The sequence below is a fragment of the Myotis myotis genome, unplaced genomic scaffold, assembly GCF_014108235.1.
Source record: "Myotis myotis isolate mMyoMyo1 unplaced genomic scaffold, mMyoMyo1.p scaffold_m19_p_1, whole genome shotgun sequence".
NCBI classification, from domain to species: Eukaryota; Metazoa; Chordata; class Mammalia; order Chiroptera; family Vespertilionidae; genus Myotis; species Myotis myotis.
In genome coordinates, this window is record NW_023416313.1 from 47,208,953 (window position 1) to 47,228,687 (window position 19,735).

At 35.7% G+C, this 19,735-nt stretch overlaps 1 protein-coding gene across 1 annotated transcript; it reads left to right on the forward strand.

The window, feature by feature from the left end:
- The first annotated feature begins 1,822 nt into the window (after positions 1-1,822).
- Positions 1,823-19,471, forward strand: LOC118669774 (albumin-like). Its single transcript, XM_036336093.1, has 15 exons — positions 1,823-1,956; positions 2,582-2,639; positions 3,493-3,625; positions 4,112-4,323; positions 5,076-5,208; positions 6,620-6,717; positions 8,896-9,025; positions 10,465-10,679; positions 11,799-11,931; positions 13,043-13,140; positions 14,810-14,948; positions 15,782-16,005; positions 17,389-17,521; positions 18,153-18,220; positions 19,452-19,471. Exons 1-14 carry the CDS (start codon positions 1,878-1,880, stop codon positions 18,192-18,194), a joined length of 1,827 nt encoding a protein of 608 aa, XP_036191986.1. The 5' UTR covers positions 1,823-1,877; the 3' UTR covers positions 18,195-18,220; positions 19,452-19,471.
- The last annotated feature ends 264 nt before the right edge of the window (positions 19,472-19,735 follow it).

Below are 19,735 nucleotides of genomic sequence, written 5' to 3' on the forward strand. Positions count from 1 at the left end.
CCGTAGCTATTACTAGATATTGTTGTCACATATTTATGCATATGTTTCACTTCATTTCAAAGAGGAGGAATCTCAGAACTAGCAGTCTATCATAGAAGGGGACCCTATAAAGGCTGGACCAAGAAGATGGACAGATGGAGAGGAACCTGGTTTGCATGACTTGGTGAGAAGCTTCAGGAATCCCCAGGGTAGTAAAAGAATGCAGGTTTAAGGTTATGATTCAGAATACAAAGAAGTGGGGGATTGGTCCAAAGAGATATTTCACCTGCTTCAATACTATGCCATTTCCATCCTGTCAAAATAAATGGAAAAACAAAGGGCAAAGGGTTGAAAACTCAGGTTTAATTCCCAATTATATTTATATTTCAATTAGGTATTTTTTCTCTTCTAAATGATCAGTGCACTACTATTCTTTCCATAAGAAGCAATTTTCTTAACTACTCTCCCATAAAATTGAAAACATTTAAAAATCACTGGAGCTCGTTTCTTACTTAAAAACTAGATTCTGTAAGCCATGTTTGTAACTCTTGGTTTAAATGTATGCCTTTATTATCATGCCAGAGTCCTTTGATAACATAAAAATTTAAAAGCTTGAAGAACAGAGTATCTAGAAATAACTAACATTTATGTGGTTTATTCTTCTCAGTATAGAATACATTTGCATAGTAGAACAAATGTTGGAATTCTTTAGGAATCCACAAAATGCGAATGCTAAAGCATTGCTTATCAATTGAGATAGATTTTAAGCATGAAGATAGTATTAAGAATAAAATATTTTAACTTTATAACCATTTATTAATCTTTAATAAGGATATGCACAAGGAATACACCTTATTGGTACAGTAGGGAAAGATTCAAGAGTTTTCATTTTTATATTTGAGAACTATGGGATCTTCATGGGATATAGGAAAATGCGTGATCAGCTTCTAAAATCATGATGAATGACTTTTTTTGGTTTCCCCTCTTTACTATTGTATTACAATATGATATTTCAGTGCAAAGTAGATGGAGAAACAAATATTATTCTTTTTATTTATTAACTGAGAAATATGCACAAAGTATAGGTGTGCATGATGAAGGCTAATTTGAGAATTAGTAATAAAATTATATTGAATTATAAGGATTTCCTGTTTGATCAAGTCTTTACTGGAAACTCATTAAAAAAAGGCTAGGGCTAGACACCAATTTCAAATAAAAGGTACATACTCTTTCTCAGAAGCTAAAGAAAGGCTGGCGTAATTTATCCAAAAGGGAATCATTTTCTCTATTTAGAAAATTAGAATGGTTTTCTGTCTTCTATTCCAATTTAAGATTTTAGGTTTTAAAAATAGTTTTCTTCAATGGAAATAATTCCATAAGCAGACATTCTTTTATTTCTATTCATCTGTGACCTAAAGGACAAGTCTGGTTCCAATATTCATTATAAAATCATACTTGAGTTAGTAATATATATGGTTCAGAGCTTAGCTCTTTCAGTATGTCTTGTTCCCATACTGAGTCATTGGTTTAACTAAATTTTTGCAAATATTAAAAACTAAAATGTTCAAATGGTAAATCACAGACAAAGAACATGGTAATGAATGTTAGGAACAGATTGTTTAAACTCTTCGATAAAACTTGATAAGATGTTTTACATAACTTGAATGAACTGGCAAGGTCTTGTGGAGAAAACAGGTGCAGATGGCAAACATACGCAAGGGAATTAGTCAAACAATTTTTTGGCAAGAACATTATGAATTTTGTAATCAGTTGAGAGCCAATGAAATACAAAGATGAGTTTAGTTAATAATCTACAATGATTGGTTAAAGAAGTATATTAGAGCTAATTTCTCCCCATTCATCCTACCTTCCCTTCAAACCCACAAGCCTTTGGCAAGATGAAGTGGGTAACCTTTACTTGTGTTCTCTTTCTTTTCAGCTCTGCTTACTCCAGGGGTGTGTTTCGTCGAGATGCACGTAAGAATTCTATTTTTCTATTGTTCAAATTTATTTCATTTTACCAGTAAAAGAAAGTGTCAGTAAACCCTGCATCTTTAAAGAAGTAAGTTTTCCTTTAGCATTAATTTCTAGACTATGACAATATTTTGTATTTGTGAACCTTTAGGAAGTTATCTTATAACTCTAACATCCTAAGTGAAAAAGAAGGTGGGGATTGTTTAGTGACTATCATTTCCCTTTGCATATGATGGGATAGATTGACTTAAACTTCACAGAATTAGTTGAAGATAGAATTCATAACTCGAAATTGCCAAAGCCCTATCCACTGCACCTTGATGCGTTAAAACAACACGACTGTGTTGTTAGTCTTATAAATAAAATTTGTATTATTTTTCTTCGTACTGTCCTCTCAGTAGCATTATATCTTATCCAAGTTTGAATCTAAAGCTATAAATATTTAATGATTTTTCAAATAGTATCGTTGGTGATTGAACATCTCTTGTTTAAAAGCAGAAGAAATAGTTCACTGTCATCCCGATATTTTCGAGCAAATGAATACTAAGTCAAATGGAGAGAAACATAAAAAGTATTATCATAACCAGTTGTTTTCTTCAGTATTTAAACAAATCTTTTTCCCCCACAGACAAGAGTGAGGTCGCTCATCGGTTTAAGGATTTAGGAGAAGAATATTTCAGAGGCCTGTAAGTTAAAATATTGAAGAGTCAAATTTAATATTTTTAACAGCATTGGTTATTATTCTGAAGTTCTTACATTCTCCTGTCATCAGAGTCCAGACTCTAGAACAATATTTTCCAGTAGAATTTTCTGCATTCATGAAAATATTCTATATCAGTGTTGACCAATGTGCTAGCCACTGGCCACACATAGTTGTTGAGTACTTTGAACTTGGCAAGTGCAACTGGGAATCAAAAGTTTAAATTGTATTTGATTTTAATTAATTTAACTATATAGTCACACGTGGCTGATGGCTACTGTATGGGGAAGTGTAGTAGCTCTGGGAACTCTTACATAAGCTTGATTGAGGGGAAAGACTTTAAAATATGGTTCCTTTCCCAGCACACTCTCAGATTCCTTTACCTAGCAAATAGATGAGCATTTTAATACGTTTTTAATTTAGTAAAGAATGAGAAAATAGTTTACTTTTTAAAGGTCAATTTCATTCTATAGCCCGATTAAAGGAGATGTGTGTATGATTTTTGTTTTTTGTTTTAAATAGTACAAGGACCTATGTAATGCCCCTCATCTTAACAATTATATCTATTTAGAATGTATGTTGCTTGCTTGCTAGGTATGTGTTCATCTACTCACATATGTATTTAATTATGGTGGAAACACATATCCTCTTGCTTAAAAAACCACACATACCTGTTTAGGCATCAGATGATTGCTGATGTGAATAGTCTTTTAGGACAATAGTAAGATGCAAACAATGCTATAGAACATATATTGATAATACAATTTGTTCTCTAGCATAGCAACCTATTTTATATTCAAGTTTTATTATACCAAATTTGTTTATGTCCTGTGTTTCAGGGTGCTGGTTACCTTTTCTCAGTTTCTCCAGCAATGCCCATTTGAAGAACAAGTAAAGTTAGCAAAAGAAGTAACTGACTTTGCAAAAACATGTGTTGCTGATGAGTCAGCTGAAAATTGTGACAAGTCACTTGTAAGTACATTGTGATTTTGAATGTTATTTCTTCTTATTTTAAGTAACCCTGAGCACTACAAAGGGAAAACACCCCATTTTGACTTTCTCTATTATTACTAAATGACCATATTTGTAAGCAACACTCACAAATTGATAGTGTTGCTATTGTTTCTTCTATGATAGAGACATTCTAGCTGTGCCTACAGTTCTAAAGCTTTTCTTTATTGAGACCACACACAATGGCCATAGTGTATTTAAATACACTTTCTTCTCTATTGTGCCCTTCTATTTTATCCACTGTAACTAACAGTATGGTAGTTACTTCTTAAAAAATTACACATAGATTATCAAGTCAGGGGAAACTCTCTAAACCTGAGAAAAAAGTGGGTTGTTATATCATTTCCTCGCCAAGATTTACCAGTATATAACATTTTTAATACTGTTTTTTGGGTGTAAAAAAATAAAACACTGCCTAGCAATTTGAATCATTTGTCTTCCATTTAGCACACCCTTTTCGGAGATAAATTGTGTGCGATCGCATCTCTTCGTGACACCTATGGTGACATGGCTGACTGCTGTGCCAAGAAGGAACCCGAGAGACACGAATGCTTCCTGAAACACAAAGATGATAACCCAAACCTGCCTGCCTTGGTGAGACCAGAGGCCGATGCATTGTGCACTGCTTTTAAGGAAAGTGACCAGAAGTTGCTGGGAAAGTAAGTAAATCAGATTTTTTTAATCCTCACCAGAGGATATATTTTATTGATTATATATAGAAAGAGAGAGACATTGATTGGTTGCCCGCAGAATCAACGCCCCCCCCCCCCCACACACACACACACACCAACTTTGGTGTAGGAGGGGATACTCCAACCAACTGAGCCACCCGCCCAGGGCAGGAATCAGATACCCTGTGCTTCAACATTAAAAATTATAAAATAGGTCAAGACTCATTATAACAACTACTATAAAAATATTTTCAACATTAAGACTTAGAAGCTTTTGTTCTAACGACAAATTCAAAGAAATACTATTTAATGCTATAAAATTTTACACAATAAAAAATTTGATCAGTCATCTGTTGGAATTCATTGAAACAGGATATGATCTGTATGGAAAACATGAACAGTTCCCTTTTCCCTGGCAATACCCGCATGCTAGTTGCTCACTACTTAGGGATGTCCACATTAAAATATTATGAATTAACTTCATTTGGTTATTGCCAGAATTAACTTTGGTTATTGTCAGAATTAACTTCATTTTACTTTATATATGTATATATAAGTTTAACCTTTTTATTGACTTAAAAAATGACAAAGGCAAGGTCATCATGTGCAAATTGGTTTAATTGGTAAGTTAGATGTCTTTGAGTTTTGGAGTTTCTAGGGAAATTGTTGATAATAATTGTCCCTGTAATCCTGTCTGCTACAGAAAAAATGACTGCCTGTTCTTCTTTTTAAAATTTTAGATACTTATATGAAGTTTCCAGGAGACATCCTTTCTTTTATGGCCCAGAGCTTCTTTACTTTGCTCAAGAATATAAAGGAGTTTTGACAGAATGCTGCGAAGCTGCTGACAAAGCCGCCTGCCTGGGCCCAAAGGTATGCCCAGCGGAACAGAAGAGCCAGTTCAGACTCAAACCTCATATTTGGGCATCTTATGTAGAGCACCTAAGTCTCTGATATAAACTTCTTTACCTTCAAAAAAGCCTTCCTTACTCTTACCCACCCCAAAGATTCTTCACCCTCTTTGAAGGCCTGTGACATCCTCATTCCTCCTTCTAAGTTTTACCCCAGTGGATCTCATAGAGAACCACTGTGCATGTGTCTAAATACCCTCTTCTTTTTATAGTGAAACTAGAGGCCCAGTGCACAAAATTCCTTCAATGGGGGGTGGGGGGTCCTTGAGACTGGCCTGTGCCCTCTCACAGTACAGGAGCCTTTGGGGGATGTCCAACTTCCAGCTTAGGCCCACTCCCCAGGCAGAGTGGGCCTAAGCTGTCAGTCAAACATCCTTAGCGCTGCCACAGAGGCAGGAGAGGCTCCTGCTACCACCACTGCACTCACCAGCTGTGAGCCTGACTTCTGGCTGAGCAGTGCTTCCCCTATGGGAGCACACTGACCACCATGGGACAGCTCTTGAACTGAGCATCTGCCCCCTGGTGGTCAGTGTGGGTCATAGCGACTGGTCGTTCTGCTGTTCAGTCAATTTGCATATTAGCCTTTTATTATATAGTATAAAGAAATTAATTTGTAAAATTGCACAGCAAAGAGCCACAGTTTTTGTTTATCTTTTTAAAAAAAACATTTTATTGATTTTTTTACAGAGAGGAAGGGAGAGGGATAGAGAGTTAGAAACATCGATGAGAGAGAAACATCGATCAGCTGCCTCCTGCACACCCCCCACTGGGGATGTGCCCACAACCAAGGTACATGCCCTTGACCGGGATCAAATCTGGGACCTTTCAGTCCACAGGCCAACGCTCTATCCACTGAGCCAAACCAGTTAGGGCAGTTTTTGTTTATCTTTTCATGAATCTTTCCTATGGTGGAGGAATTCAAAATGGAGAATTTCACTGCTTCTAGAAGCCTGGGTTTTTTCATTCATTCCATAAATATTTATTGTGTACTCATCATCTTTTCTAGGGAGTTTATTAATGTGAGAGTTGGTGAAGGAGGGATTGAAATGAATTTATGCAAAATTAAGAAATCAGTAAAATTATATTCCCCGGCATGTTAGTGTACTCTGTTCTTCTACCTTTCCCGTCAGTTCCCTTTTCCCTGGCAATGCCCCCATGCTGGGTGTTCACTACCTTGGGGCATCCACTATGACCAGACTGATTTTTTTCTCTGACTACATAGCAAATTAATTATTTGCCAATGTTGAATACTTGGGAATTTATGTGTATAATATGTCTTTAAAATTTAATTTATCATAGTCTTATCTGAACTTACGAAGGGGTGTTTCATATAGAGCTTTAAAATATATTTTCAAAATTATTTATTTTTGCAGCTGGATGCCTTGAAAGAAAAAGTACTGGTTTCAGGTGCCAGACAGAGACTGAAGTGCTCCAGTCTCCAGAAATTCGGAGAGAGAGCTTTCAAAGCATGGTATTTAAAATTGTTTCTGTGTTTTATAATGATGTAAACGATGATGGTTCAGTTGATGAAATTGCACTTTCAAATGAGTTATTTTCCTTAATCTTCACATGAGGATATGTTTTTATTGATTTTTTTAGGAAGAGAGGGAGAGAGAGAGGGAGGGGGAGAGAGAGAGAGAGAGAGAGAGAGAGAGACATTGATGTGAGAGAGAAACATGGATCAGTGCTTTCCCAATCAGGGCAGAAACCAACCTGCTACCTATGTGTGTGACCTGATCAAGAATCAAGCCAAACCCTTTGGGGCACGGGATGATGCTCCAACTAACTGAGCCATCCAGCCAGGGAACATTAATATGAGTTTTTACACAGTGCTTTCATGTATATCCTTCTTGTTATCTAAAAGGCAGAAATTTAACAGAAGTGAAAAACCAGAGCATAATTGACAATTCATCATTATTTTTATTATGTTTTCAAAGTAGTAAAAAAATTAGAGGATATATATTTTTTGGTAATTCTATGACAGTTATTTAAACTCGCATTTATTTATAAAGACTAGAGATCTTATTCTTTTTTAAAAATAATTTTTATTTTTCAATTATAGTTCACATACAATATTATATTGGTTTCATATGTACCCCAGTGATTAGACATTATAACTTACTAAGTGATCATCCCGATAAACCTTGTACCCATCTTTAGTTATTAGAATATTGTTGACTATATTCCCTAGGCCAGTGGTTGGCAAACTGCAGCTCGCGAGCCACATGCGGCTCTTTGGCCCCTTGAGTGTGGCTCTTCCACAAAATACCACGTGCGGGCGCGCACGTACAGTGCGATTGAAACTTTGCGGCCCATGTGCAGAAGTCGGTATTTTGTGGAAGAGCCACACTCAAGGGGCTGAAGAGCCGCATGTGGCTCACGAGCCGCAGTTTGCCGACCACTGCCCTAGGCTGTACTTTATGTCCCCATGATTATTCTGTTACTACCATTTTGTACTTAATCCCTTCACCTTTTTAATAGGGATTTTATTCTAATGGTCCATGATTTTTATACTATTGTAGTCAGGGCCTGTTATTTAATTTTTTCCCCCCAGCCTCCTGCAATTATCTGAAACAATCTGCTTGTTTTTAAAATTGTGATAATTAAATTCAGCTATCAAGATCACGTCTCATTTTCTCATAGTTCCAGCTCTTCTTAATTTATTGTTTTTGCCTGGACTTCTATTTTTATATTACTTAGCTGGTTCTAGGAGTATCCTTCAACAGATGAGCGAAGAACCCACTTCCTACCCTCATCCCAATTTCTCATTTGCTAGTCAACAGTTAATGAACATGAATAACAGACATTTTGCAAGGTTTCTAGAAACCATCATTTGTACTATATTTGCCTGTCATGTCTATCATCTACACATTAAAATCTAACAAATAATTAAATAAAATCATCCAATGTGAAACAATGCACAGTTAAACAGGTTGTGACTGGTTTTGGTGAAGAAGTATCTTTTATCAGATTTAGGCAAGTCTGAAATGATTTGTGAAAGCTCCTGGATATTAGCCTTTCACATCTTGTCATCAGGCTTAGAGACCGTGCTGGAACAATTTCTTGGTAAAAATATGTTAGACTCTATAATCTTGAAAATATATGAAATTTATTTTCTCAGTGTGCTTTGGAACTCAGGAAGATGGTAACGAGTTTGTGTGGCCCTTTCCAGTTTATAAAGTGCTTTCCTATGCATCATCTAATTTAATTCTCACCACAATCCTTTGATGCAGAATGCGGTGTGTCTCTCCAGGGCAAAAGCTCAGAGATTCTAAATAACTATCCTAGGATCACACTGATAATAAGCAATAAAGTCAGATCTGCACGTCAGATATGGGCTCCAAACTGGGTGCTTCTCAGATGTCACCTCTTTCAGAATGCCTCTTTGATCTCTGATTTTATGAATTGCTGACTTATTTTCTACCCGACACACACACTTAGAATAGAGAATTCTGACCCAAAGGAACATTTTGCCTTAAGATAACAATTTCATTTAGAAATAGCACTAAAATAAGAACGAATGAGTTTTACAAATTGTTTCTATATTTCATTTTGTCCTGAATTTTCTTGTTAAAAGTAGTATTTTCCTAGTGCTTTCACATAAAATATTGGATGTTAATAAATTGTGATGGGTGAATTTTCTTTTTAGGTCCATTTCTCGCCTGAGTCAGAAATTTCCAAAAGCTGAGTTTATAGAGGTTTCCAAGCTGGTGACAGATCTTACCAAAGTCCACAAGGAATGCTGCTCAGGTGACATGCTTGAATGTGCAGATGACAGGGTAAGGAATGCTCAGTATTCTCTTTGGTGACTTTATTTTGGTAACATGCGCAGTGGGTACAATGAAGTTGCTTAGTGTAATTGGTGACAGCTGACAGTGAATTGAAATTGTCTTCTATGTCTAATATGCTCAATTCTTTCCCTGCCTTGTGGCATGCTATTTATTTATTTATTTTTGTGAACCTGGCTATCCCACTCACAAAATGATCTGATAAATACATTCACTAATTTCTAATTCCTTTCAATCGTATTCTGAGAACAAAAGCTTAAACTGAAGTAGGACAGCAGCAAAGGTAGTTTACTAAGAAAAATTTCCGGGACTTGGGTAGAATTGGAGAAGTGCTGGTACCTGAAGAGACCTTTGCATATCATGTAACTTTTCTCTACATATCCTCTCTTTATATACAAATATTTAGCACAATATCTATGTCCCCAAAATGTAAATACATGACCAAATATCAGAATCCTAATCTCTCAGAACACTTTCTGGAAAATTTAAGGCAGATTACACAAAATTTACATGTGTAAGTAGGGCCTGTGGCTATGCTTTTGACTAATATTCCAAAAATCCTTCACACTTTATTTAGTTATTTGCTTTCTAAATGCCTGCATTTAATGTTTGGGAATATTTGGAAAACAATACTGGGATGGATATATATATATATATATATATATATATATATATATATATATAATTTATTATTCACATTTAGAATTATTCTGTATTAGTTTCAGATGTACAGCACAGTGGTTAGAAAATCATATACTTTATAGTACAGGCGAGCCCCCCACCCCACCCCGATGTTTCCCACACATAGTCATTAGGATACTATTGACCATATTCCCTGTGCTATAATTTACATCTCTGTGACTATTCTCTAACTATAAATTTGTATTTATTAATCCCCACATATTTTTCATCCAGCCCTCTACTATTGGTTTTTTTTTAAACATATTTTATTGATTTTTTACAGAGAGGAAGGGAGAGGGATAGAGAGTTAGAAACATCGATGAGAGAGAAACATTGATCAGCTGCCTCCTGCACACCCCCTATTGGGGATGTGCCCGCAACCAAGGTACATGCCCTTGACCTGAATCGAACCTGGGACCCTTCAGTCTGCAGGCCGACACTCCATCCACTGAGCCAAAACGGCCAGGGCATCTACTATTGGTTTTTAATTTTGAAACTTAAGTGCCTTAACAATAGAAATATAAATTTAATAAATAACTTACTGAATAGGTTTTAAGCAAGTGGAAATATTTTAGTAGTTCTGAGTCTCCAGATTTCTGAGCATAGACTGAAAATGTTCATAGAAGGCAGGTTGGTATGCACATGGTCTTAGAATACAGTGGACGTGTTCTGCAAACATAATAAAAGTCTAGAGAAAAAGTTTAGGGATGTCAGTTTACTTTGAACAATTATCATCCACTTGCTTATAGGCGGATCTTGCCAAGTATATGTGTGAAAATCAAGATTCAATCTCCAGCAAATTGAAGGAATGTTGTGCTAAACCTCTGTTGGAGAAATCCCAGTGCCTTGCAGAGGTGGAAAATGATGATTTGCCTAGTGACTTGCCCTCAGTAAATGCTGATTATGTTGATGATAAGGATGTTTGCAAAAACTACAAGGAGGCAAAAGATGTCTTCCTGGGCACGTAAGTGGATAAAGAATGATCCTTTCATAGCTGTCAATGGCTCTGAGGATTTAGAAAACAGTTCTGGGCTTTCCTTTGGAGTTGTTACAATTGTTGCCTGCAGTGCTACTTTATCCTTCCCTCTCTGAGCTTTTACATTTTTTTTGGGGGGGGAACAAATTAATTAGTTTTTAAGTATAGTCATAAAATTATACCTGCTCATAGCAAAAAATCAATTGAGGAGAGTACAAAGTAATAAGTAGAAGTTTCTGTCATCCCCTCATTCTTTAGTCCTCTGATATATTTCTGGAAATACCTCTAGAAACATTTTGCATACACATAAATTATATACAGAGTATTCACTAATTCATTCAAAGAGAATTTCTGGAACTTACCATGACATACACAGATGAATATAAGCCATGCATCTTTATATCACTGTATCTATCTGACAACAGAATAGATGTATAAAGAGAAGTATGGAGTCTGCTACCAGGTAATTTAATTTGTTTGTAAAGACCAGATGTTCAGTAGCATGACAAGGCAGCATACAATTAAATGATAAAATAAATGATTATATGTAATCAGTTAGTGGTGATAAACTTTTGAATTTTATTATTGGATTATAATAGTATTCCGTGCACTAAATAATATTTTACAAAATTATGTACCCTTCAAGATTTCACTCATACAGAGAGGAAACTAAAAACTTAAGAATATCTATCTATCTATCTATCTATCTATCTATCTATCTATCTATCTATCCCTTTCTGAGATGTAGTCCAAATCAAACAAAATAAACATAATAACAGGTGTCATTGATCAAACATTTTATATATGCCAGTGTGTGCTATGCACTAATTATGACATGTATTTCTCACAATTCACCTTCTAAAAAAGGAGGGAACTAAGGTTCTGATAGTTTCAATCAGTTGCCTAAGGTGATATAGTAAAGTAAGTATTAGAGCAAGAATTTGAATGAAGGTAGCTTTACTCTGAACCCTAGCCCTTAGCCACCAAGGTTTATTGCATGTGTTTGGTCAAATCGAACCTTTGGGTATGAGTCATGCTTGTGGTTAGTTAGGTGATTTTTCTTGCTTCTTTGTTCAACGAAGTCTATTTTATTTTCATCTTGATTAGGTTTTTGTATGAGTACTCAAGAAGGCATCCTGACTACGCTGTCTCATTGCTACTGAGACTTGCCAAGGGATATGAAGCTACACTGGAGAAGTGCTGTGCCTCCGATGATTCTCATGCATGTGTTTCCAAAGTGGTAGGTTTCTCAAAGCTCTTTGACTGGTGATTCCAATAATAAGAGAGAAAAATAATGCCAGAAAGCAATATGTTATATAATGCAATTGAGATATTCTCTTGAGATAATTTCAATTTTGTGCTCTTAAACATTTTAGGGAAAATGGCCTCAATAGACTAGTTAATAAAAACTAGAGTAGTCTGTTTAAAAAAGGCTCAGGAAAGAGCAAGCTCTAATTTCAAAAATATTGACCACATCTTTCCTCTTTTTCACAGTCCTGAGAACAAAATAAGATAAAGTAAATGTAAATTTAAAGTGATATAACTTAGATATGAAGAAAATTAACCTGATTTCAAGATTTATCTAGTATCAAAAATTAGTATCATAAGGAAGGTTGTGAAATCTATTTATTTAGAATATTTTAAAATATTTTTGAGAAGGTTTAGGAATGGTTTTATAAGAAATTTAGTAAGTTGAGAAAATCCGTTCTGGAGGATTTTTAATACATTTTGCTATGCTGAAATGAGATTTTTTTTTTTTTTTTAGCAGGTTTAGGATATTTAACACTTTCAACATTTGGAGTGGTTTCCAATTTTTTTTTTCTTTATCAAGAACCTGCTATATGCCAGGCACCGTGCTGGATCCTATGCCCAAAATATAATAATCTCTTATTTCAGAGAGCTTAGGATCCAACTGGAGAGATGGATCAAAAATAATAGTGCTTATAGCCATAGCTATAATGTATTGAGCTTTCACTGTGTTCCAAGAACTGTTGTAATTTCATTAGCTCAGGTGGTTCTCACAGAGCATTCTCTGGGACGGTACCACCTTCATCCCCATTTTAGAGGTGAGGTTTCTAACACTTGGTGATCAGAAGTAAAGTTCCACAACTAGAAAAGGAGTCGGATGACCTCGCTTAAAAACCGGCAGTCACACTCCAGAGCTTGAATATTCTTAATCACCTATACTATGCAGTGTGGATGTATTGTAACAGGTTTGGTATCAAAGGTTTATTTACATGACTTTGGGCAGAAGGGTTGAAGAAGGCTCTCATTCTGCCTATAGGGGCAAAAAGCATCCTGCATCTGGTCCCTGGGTGGAACCCTGTAAACACAATTCTTTTATTTTTCAGTTTGATGAACTTAAGCCTCTTGTGGATGAGCCAAAGACATTAGTCACAAAAAATTGTGAAACTTTTGACAAACTTGGAGAGTATGGCTTCCAAAATGCGTACGTATTTTTGTTTTTGACTAATGTCATTCTTGATCAATTTGTAGGTTTTTTAAATTTTATTTTTATTTTATAAAAATTTATCTTTATTGTTGAGTCTTACAGTTGTCCCCTCTTTCTCCCCCATTTTACCCATTCTACCCACACCCCTCTCCCAAGGCCTTCACCACACTATTTTCTGTGTTTATGGGTTATGCATATATGAATATATGTTCTTTGGTTAATCACTTCCTGCCCCCCTCCCCTGCCCTCTGAGATTCGTCAGTTTATTCCATGTTTCCATGTCTCTGGATCTTTTTTAGTTATCAGTTTATTTTGTTTACTAGATTCTACATATAAGTGAGATCAATTATACACATACACACACTAGAGGCCCAATGTATGAAATTCATGCAAGAGGCTCAGCCCCCGCCTGCCACAGTGGCCACCTCAGCCCTCACAGCCCCAGCTACATCTGGAAAGATGTCCAGTCTAATGAGCAATATATATATATATATATATATATATATATATATATATATATATATATAAAACCTTGATTAGAACTTTTGATTATCACCTGTCATAGAACTTCTAATCATGAAAATATAGCATATTTTTCTAATCCCTCTCCATCAAGAAAGACTGGAGAATGAGAGATAAAATAGTTGATGGGTTAAAGAGACCTATATTTGAGTTCAGTTTTAAAAATTAGCCTCTTGAGACTGGGAAGGAAAATACTAAATATTTTGCTATAGGAACTGAAAATGCCTTCTGAAGGTTAAGTAATAGTTTATGGAAAAAAAAAAAAAGAGAGAGACAGCAATGCTTTCCAGAATAGCAAATAGTTGGACTTGAATAGCAGTGACTCAAGAAGTAATGTAATATATGAGTTGATGAATAATATCCTGATCTAATAGAGCCTTACCTGTGGAGGTAAATACAATAGGGACACATCATTAGGTAGATATTTACTGATCAATGTCAACACTCTTGTAACTGTGGGTGCTAGAGATAGCAATAATTAACAAGTCTCTTTCCTTGGGTAGATTACAGCGATACATTGCCTTTCAATGGTGGTTGGAATTCCTAATAAAGGATTGTTACATGTTAGATCTCATGCCAGATTGATGGCATACTTTTTTTTTTAATCCCTGAACCATTCCTATTGAGTCAGGTACATAGCCTCTCATTTTATAGATGAAAAAACTCATCCATATCTTTCTAATTTAGCACAGTGCTACTAAACAGAGGTGGGCAAGATTAGCATTACAGTTGTAAATAAGCTAAACACACAGTTAATAAAACTGTAGTAATAATCCTAACCTGCATATCTTTTTCCATATGAACAACTGTAAACCTACTTCAGCCCACCCCTGCATATTAAACTCTAAGTAGGTTTTATTGAAAGAAAGAAGCAATGAATAAATGCATCAATGTAACTGAATTATAGTAAGCTAAGTCACTTTCCTAAAATTATACAGCACAGCTGGAATTCAAAGTTAGGCTTACCTAGTTGCTTAGGAAAAGGTCTTCCCCCATTCTACTCCACCAACCAAAAGATGGAGAAAATTTTATGAATGGAAAATAATTGTAATTGATTTTGTATAATGGTTCTTTGCTTCACCTACTATGTTAGAAAAAAATAGTTTCTTGCCTGGTTGAAAATACAAAGAGTCTTTTGTTACAGGCTCTTAGTTCGTTACACGAAGAAACTACCCCAAGTGTCAACTCCAACTCTTGTGGATGTCTCAAGAAAACTAGGCAGAGTGGGCAGTTACTGCTGTAAGCTTCCAGAAGTAAAAAGAATGGGTTGTGCTGAAGACTATGTAAGTCCTTTAAAATATAATAAGTCAATAATGATGAATTTTGCCTTTAGATATTTATAAAGTTAACTTTCAGAAGTAGGAGTGAACTAATGTGTGTGTGTGTGTGTGTGTGTGTGTGTGTGTAGGACTTGGTTCCCTACATTATCCTGACCATCAGAATGAGGATTGAGACAAGACCCTGAAGATGATAAATGATTCTGAAAAAATTCCATGAATATTTAATGCTTCATCCTGGCATTTAAAAAATTTTACTTTTTTTTTGGGGGGGGGGGCAGTCTTCCCTTTAATGTATCAGTATAAGACTGCTTTCTCCCATTCCTACACATGTCTTAGGAATCACCTCAAATTATTTTAATGAATTATTTTCTCAAATGTAGACATGGATTATTCTGCAAATGTAGACACTTAAAAGACAAAAGACTTCTTTTAAAAATTTATCTTTATGTCTGAAATTATTACAGATGTTTCCCTGTTTCCTCCCATTGACCCCCTCCTTCCCACTTCTGCCCCCTCCCCAGGCCTTCACCTCACTATTCTCTGTGTCCATCTGTTACGCATATATATGCATACAAGTTCTTTAGTTAATATCTTCCTGCGCCGCCCCCCTCACCTGCCCACCTTGCCTCTGAGATTCATCAGTCTGTTCCAGGAAGATCTATTTTGATCATCAGTTTATTTTATTCATTAGATTCCACATATACGTGAGATCAATCTTGCATTCAGTGTTGCTAGTTAAAATACAACACTTCTTTTGGTCCATTGGAAAGTAGGACTTCATGGAAAACTTTTCATTATGCTTGTTTTGAATTTCTGCTCTACTTCCTGCTCTTCAGCTGTCCGTGGTCTTGAACTGGTTGTGCGTGTCCCACGAGAAGGCACCAGTGAGCGACAGAGTTACCAAATGCTGCACAGAGTCATTGGTGAACAGGCGGCCATGCTTTTCTGCTCTGGAGGCTGATGAAAGCTATGCTCCCAAAGATTTTAACGCTGATACATTCACCTTCCATGCAGATGTATGCGCACTTCCTGTGCCTGAGCAACAAGTCAAGAAACAAACGTGAGGAGCATTTCATTCCTGCATATGTTTGTAATCTTGATAGGGAGAACTGTCAACTGAATGGGCAAAATTTTCTTAAGTAGTGACTTAAGTATTGGCCTTTTTAAGGTGATAAAAGTGTCAAAATTAAAATGGGTAGGTTTTTGTTCTCTTACCAAAACAAACATTAACAACAAAACCATACTATAATTTTCTATAGGAATTATTCCGAATGATCATGTGGATAAAGGCTCCATAAGTAATAAGAATAATATCTTAGGACAGGTCCAGTAGAAAAAGCTTAACAATTAACTGATTCATTTGTGAAGATAGCAAATTAGTTAGTAGAAGTCTTAGAAGAATTTTTTTCTAGGCATACGTGATTATTTTAAATTTGTTCTATGGCAACCCACAGGCAAGGCAAGCCTCCAAGATGTAACTTTTGAGAATGAAATTTGGATGAAAAACATCTAGAAATGCGAGTTCTGAAGCATGACTCTCTGCTGCTGTCACTAGGGGTTAGATAGGCAACGTAAAGTTGCTGTTGTTTCTGGTGGGTTCTGATCATGGCCATAGACTTAAGAGGAATAATGCAAAAACTTGTGGTCACATGACTCTCTAGCACTATTACCTGTGCAGACGTCAATGAAAGAGAACCACCAGCTTCCATGAGTTTGGATAGTCTTGTTTCCCATGGCCTCTGCATATTCATTTTGAATGGGCCAATTAAAGACCAAAATATAGATTCTTGGATTAAAAAATTTAAAAAAATTTTAAATTGATTTCAGAGAAGAAAGGAGAGGGAGACAGAAACAACAATAATGAGAGAGTCATTTATCGGCTGCCCCTGCACACCCCACATGGAGATCAAGCCCGCAACCAGGCATGGGCCCTGACCAGGAATCAAACTGTGACTTCCTGGTTCATAGGTTGATGCTCAACCACTGAGCCACGCTGGCTGGGTTTTGATTAAAAACTTTTAAATGGAGTCCAAGATAATTAAGCTTTTAAAGATCATTTTTCAATGATTTTTTATAGCTCTTAAATTGCTATAAGCTTCAACATGGCACACATTTAAAAATCTGAGTACTTTCTAAATGCAGTAACATAATCATTTCTAGAGATTTAACTGAAAAGAGATTTATTGATACTACAGATGTTAAACAATTTGCATTGATGATTTTATTTGAACCTTCCACCAACCCCATGAAAGTAGATTTTATTCTCCTCCTTATGGAAATGAGAATATTGAATTTTATAGTGGCAAGCCTGGGCCTCAAGCGCAGAGTTGCCTGGCTCTAAGACTTAAGATCTCAAACAACAGTACTACTGTCTTTAGCATCTTCATTTTTCTCTATGTGAGTAACCATTTCCCTGTTTTGTTTTCATCTCATTTAAATGCAGTGCCCTTGTGGAGCTGTTGAAACACAAGCCCAAAGCAACTGAGGAACAACTGAAAACTGTTATGGGAGAGTTCACAACTTTCTTCCAGAAGTGCTGCGCAGCTGCTGACAAAGAAGCCTGCTTTGCAGAGGAGGTGCTGGAGTCTTCATTTTAATATGCATAGTACCCTTTGCTGCTGCTTGTTCAGGCTAGGGCGCAGGGGACTCTGTATCTGAAGGACACTTGTACATGGGGCCCAGGAATTTTATTCTGCATACAGTTGTCTGAAAAAAATGACTTAAATTAATTCTTTTTAAAAGTCCCCTGCTAAATTTAAGCATGTTATTAGATATTTGTAGTATTTATTCTGTTTCCAAAGTTGGGTCACTTATGAATTCAAACAGATATATTGAGAAGCTCTGAAACCTTTATGGTAAAGACATCGTTAAACCAAAACCTTAATTTATTTAAGTATTTTCTTTCCAAGTATTGGTTTGCAACTTGGTTGAATCTGAGTGCTTGATTTCACAGGCGGGTGGGAAGTTTATATTTAAATGTCTGATTCAGTTACTATTTTTTCTCTACAACTTGAGAGTAATGTTTTTATTGCTTTGGGTGCAATGGGTGTTCATAAGTTTCCTTCTAGAGATTCTAGTACTAAACTCGTATTGAAGGATGTGAAACATGGAAAGTTATTTTGTAATCATCAATGGCTGTATAAATGTTCATTTATCCTAATAGTGATGCTAATACTTCTCCCAAATCTCTCATTTCTTTGTATCCAGGGTCCAAAACTTGTTGCTTCAAGTCAAGCTGCTTTAGCCTAAAAACAACACACTCGCAAGCATCTCAGGTAATATTCTCTGGATTTTCTTTAAAAAATTAATTATAATAGTTAATATTAAAATAGCTAAGAGCCATATGGACTAGTGGCGATCACTGTTTTAAGGTCTTTGTATATATTAGCTTATTTAATTCTCACAATAGTTTTCTGAATTGAGTTCCATTATAATTCCCATATCACAGATGGGAAACGGAAAGCACAGATCAAAGCATAGACTAAGTAGTTTTCTCAAGAATCACCCAGCTTCTGAGGTGGAGCTACAATTAAAAATTGAAGCCAGAGCTTGATAGTTAATCACTGTCCTGTTCTGACCTAGTGTGTCACAGTAGACAGCCATTCAACTAAGCAATGATTCAGAGCAGATTACTTCAGGTATTAGGCAAGATGATATGCATTTTTGAAGGTTAAAAAAAGTTGAATGATGAGGATTTCACAAGGTTCAACTTAATAGCTCAATAACAAATTCATGTCATTGGAGAATATGAGAAATCTGCCCTGTGAATTCCTACTTAATAGTAAGTAATCTGCTACTAGGTTTCAATGGTGTCAACATGTTGTTTTAATAGACTTTCTCTTCATAGGATAAAAAAGCCCACTTTAAAATTTAGATGTTTGACCATAAACATGTTTTATCCATTTTGGTTGTAATATTTTGGGGGAAATTAAAAATATATAAAACTTTTTTTCATGAAAAATCAGTTGTGCAACATTTTTCCGAGCATTAATTCCTTCTATATTTTCTAAACTGACCGTGATGCTTATTCCACTAACTGAACTTAAGCTTACTCTTTGCCACATGATAATACCTACATATTGTGCATTCAGACAAGGAAGAACTTCCTGTCTCTGCAAATTGGTTGTTTTTAAATGTGGTTTGTTTCAATCCTAAATGGCAATTAACTTGGAGAAGACACCTTGTATGTTTGTAATTAGTGTAGGTAAGAAACAACTCTTACGTAAATGACTCTGAGGTGTGATTATGAAAGCTTGTGACTTTGAATAAGTATGAAGTCATCAGTGATGAGGAGAGGACTTTACAATACCTAGTGGGGTGTCTGCTCCCCTAACTCAGCAGAAGAATTCAGCTGCCATGGGTTGAGGGCAAGCTTGACTTATTTTCATTGGTGAAAATTGGAAATTGCAGAAAGACAGGCTAAGCTATTTGACATTTACTTAAATAGATTTGAAAAACACATGCCATTTTACACACGGTATTTATCTTTGTCTTTTTATTTTTCAGCTTACTCTGAGAGAAAGAAAGAGAAATGAAGACCCAAAGCTTAGTCATCTGTTTTTCCTTTCCTTTGGTATAAAACCACAGCCTCTCTAAAGTACATACATTTCTTTAAATATTTTGCCTCCTTTCTCTGTGATGCAATTAATAAAAATATTTAAAAAAAACTAATATAATGGCTCAGGACTGTTATTTTTCAAAGAATAGTTGCCATCTTGAAAATTTTGTAGGTTATGTGAAAGTCTCTGTTTTCCCCCACTTCATAGGAGGACTTCTCATTCCTAATGAGT

What these genes read in the sequence shown, in the direction of transcription:
- LOC118669774 (XM_036336093.1), top strand. Translation starts at nt 1,878, where the DNA reads ATGAAGTGGGTAACCTTTACTTGTGTTCTCTTTCTTTTCAGCTCTGCT. An exon ending in GACCAGAAGTTGCTGGGAAA is followed by an intron (nt 4,324 to 5,075) that starts GTAAGTAAATCA and finishes TTAAAATTTTAG; the next exon opens with ATACTTATATGAAGTTTCCA. An exon ending in CAACAAGTCAAGAAACAAAC is followed by an intron (nt 16,006 to 17,388) that starts GTGAGGAGCATT and finishes ATTTAAATGCAG; the next exon opens with TGCCCTTGTGGAGCTGTTGA.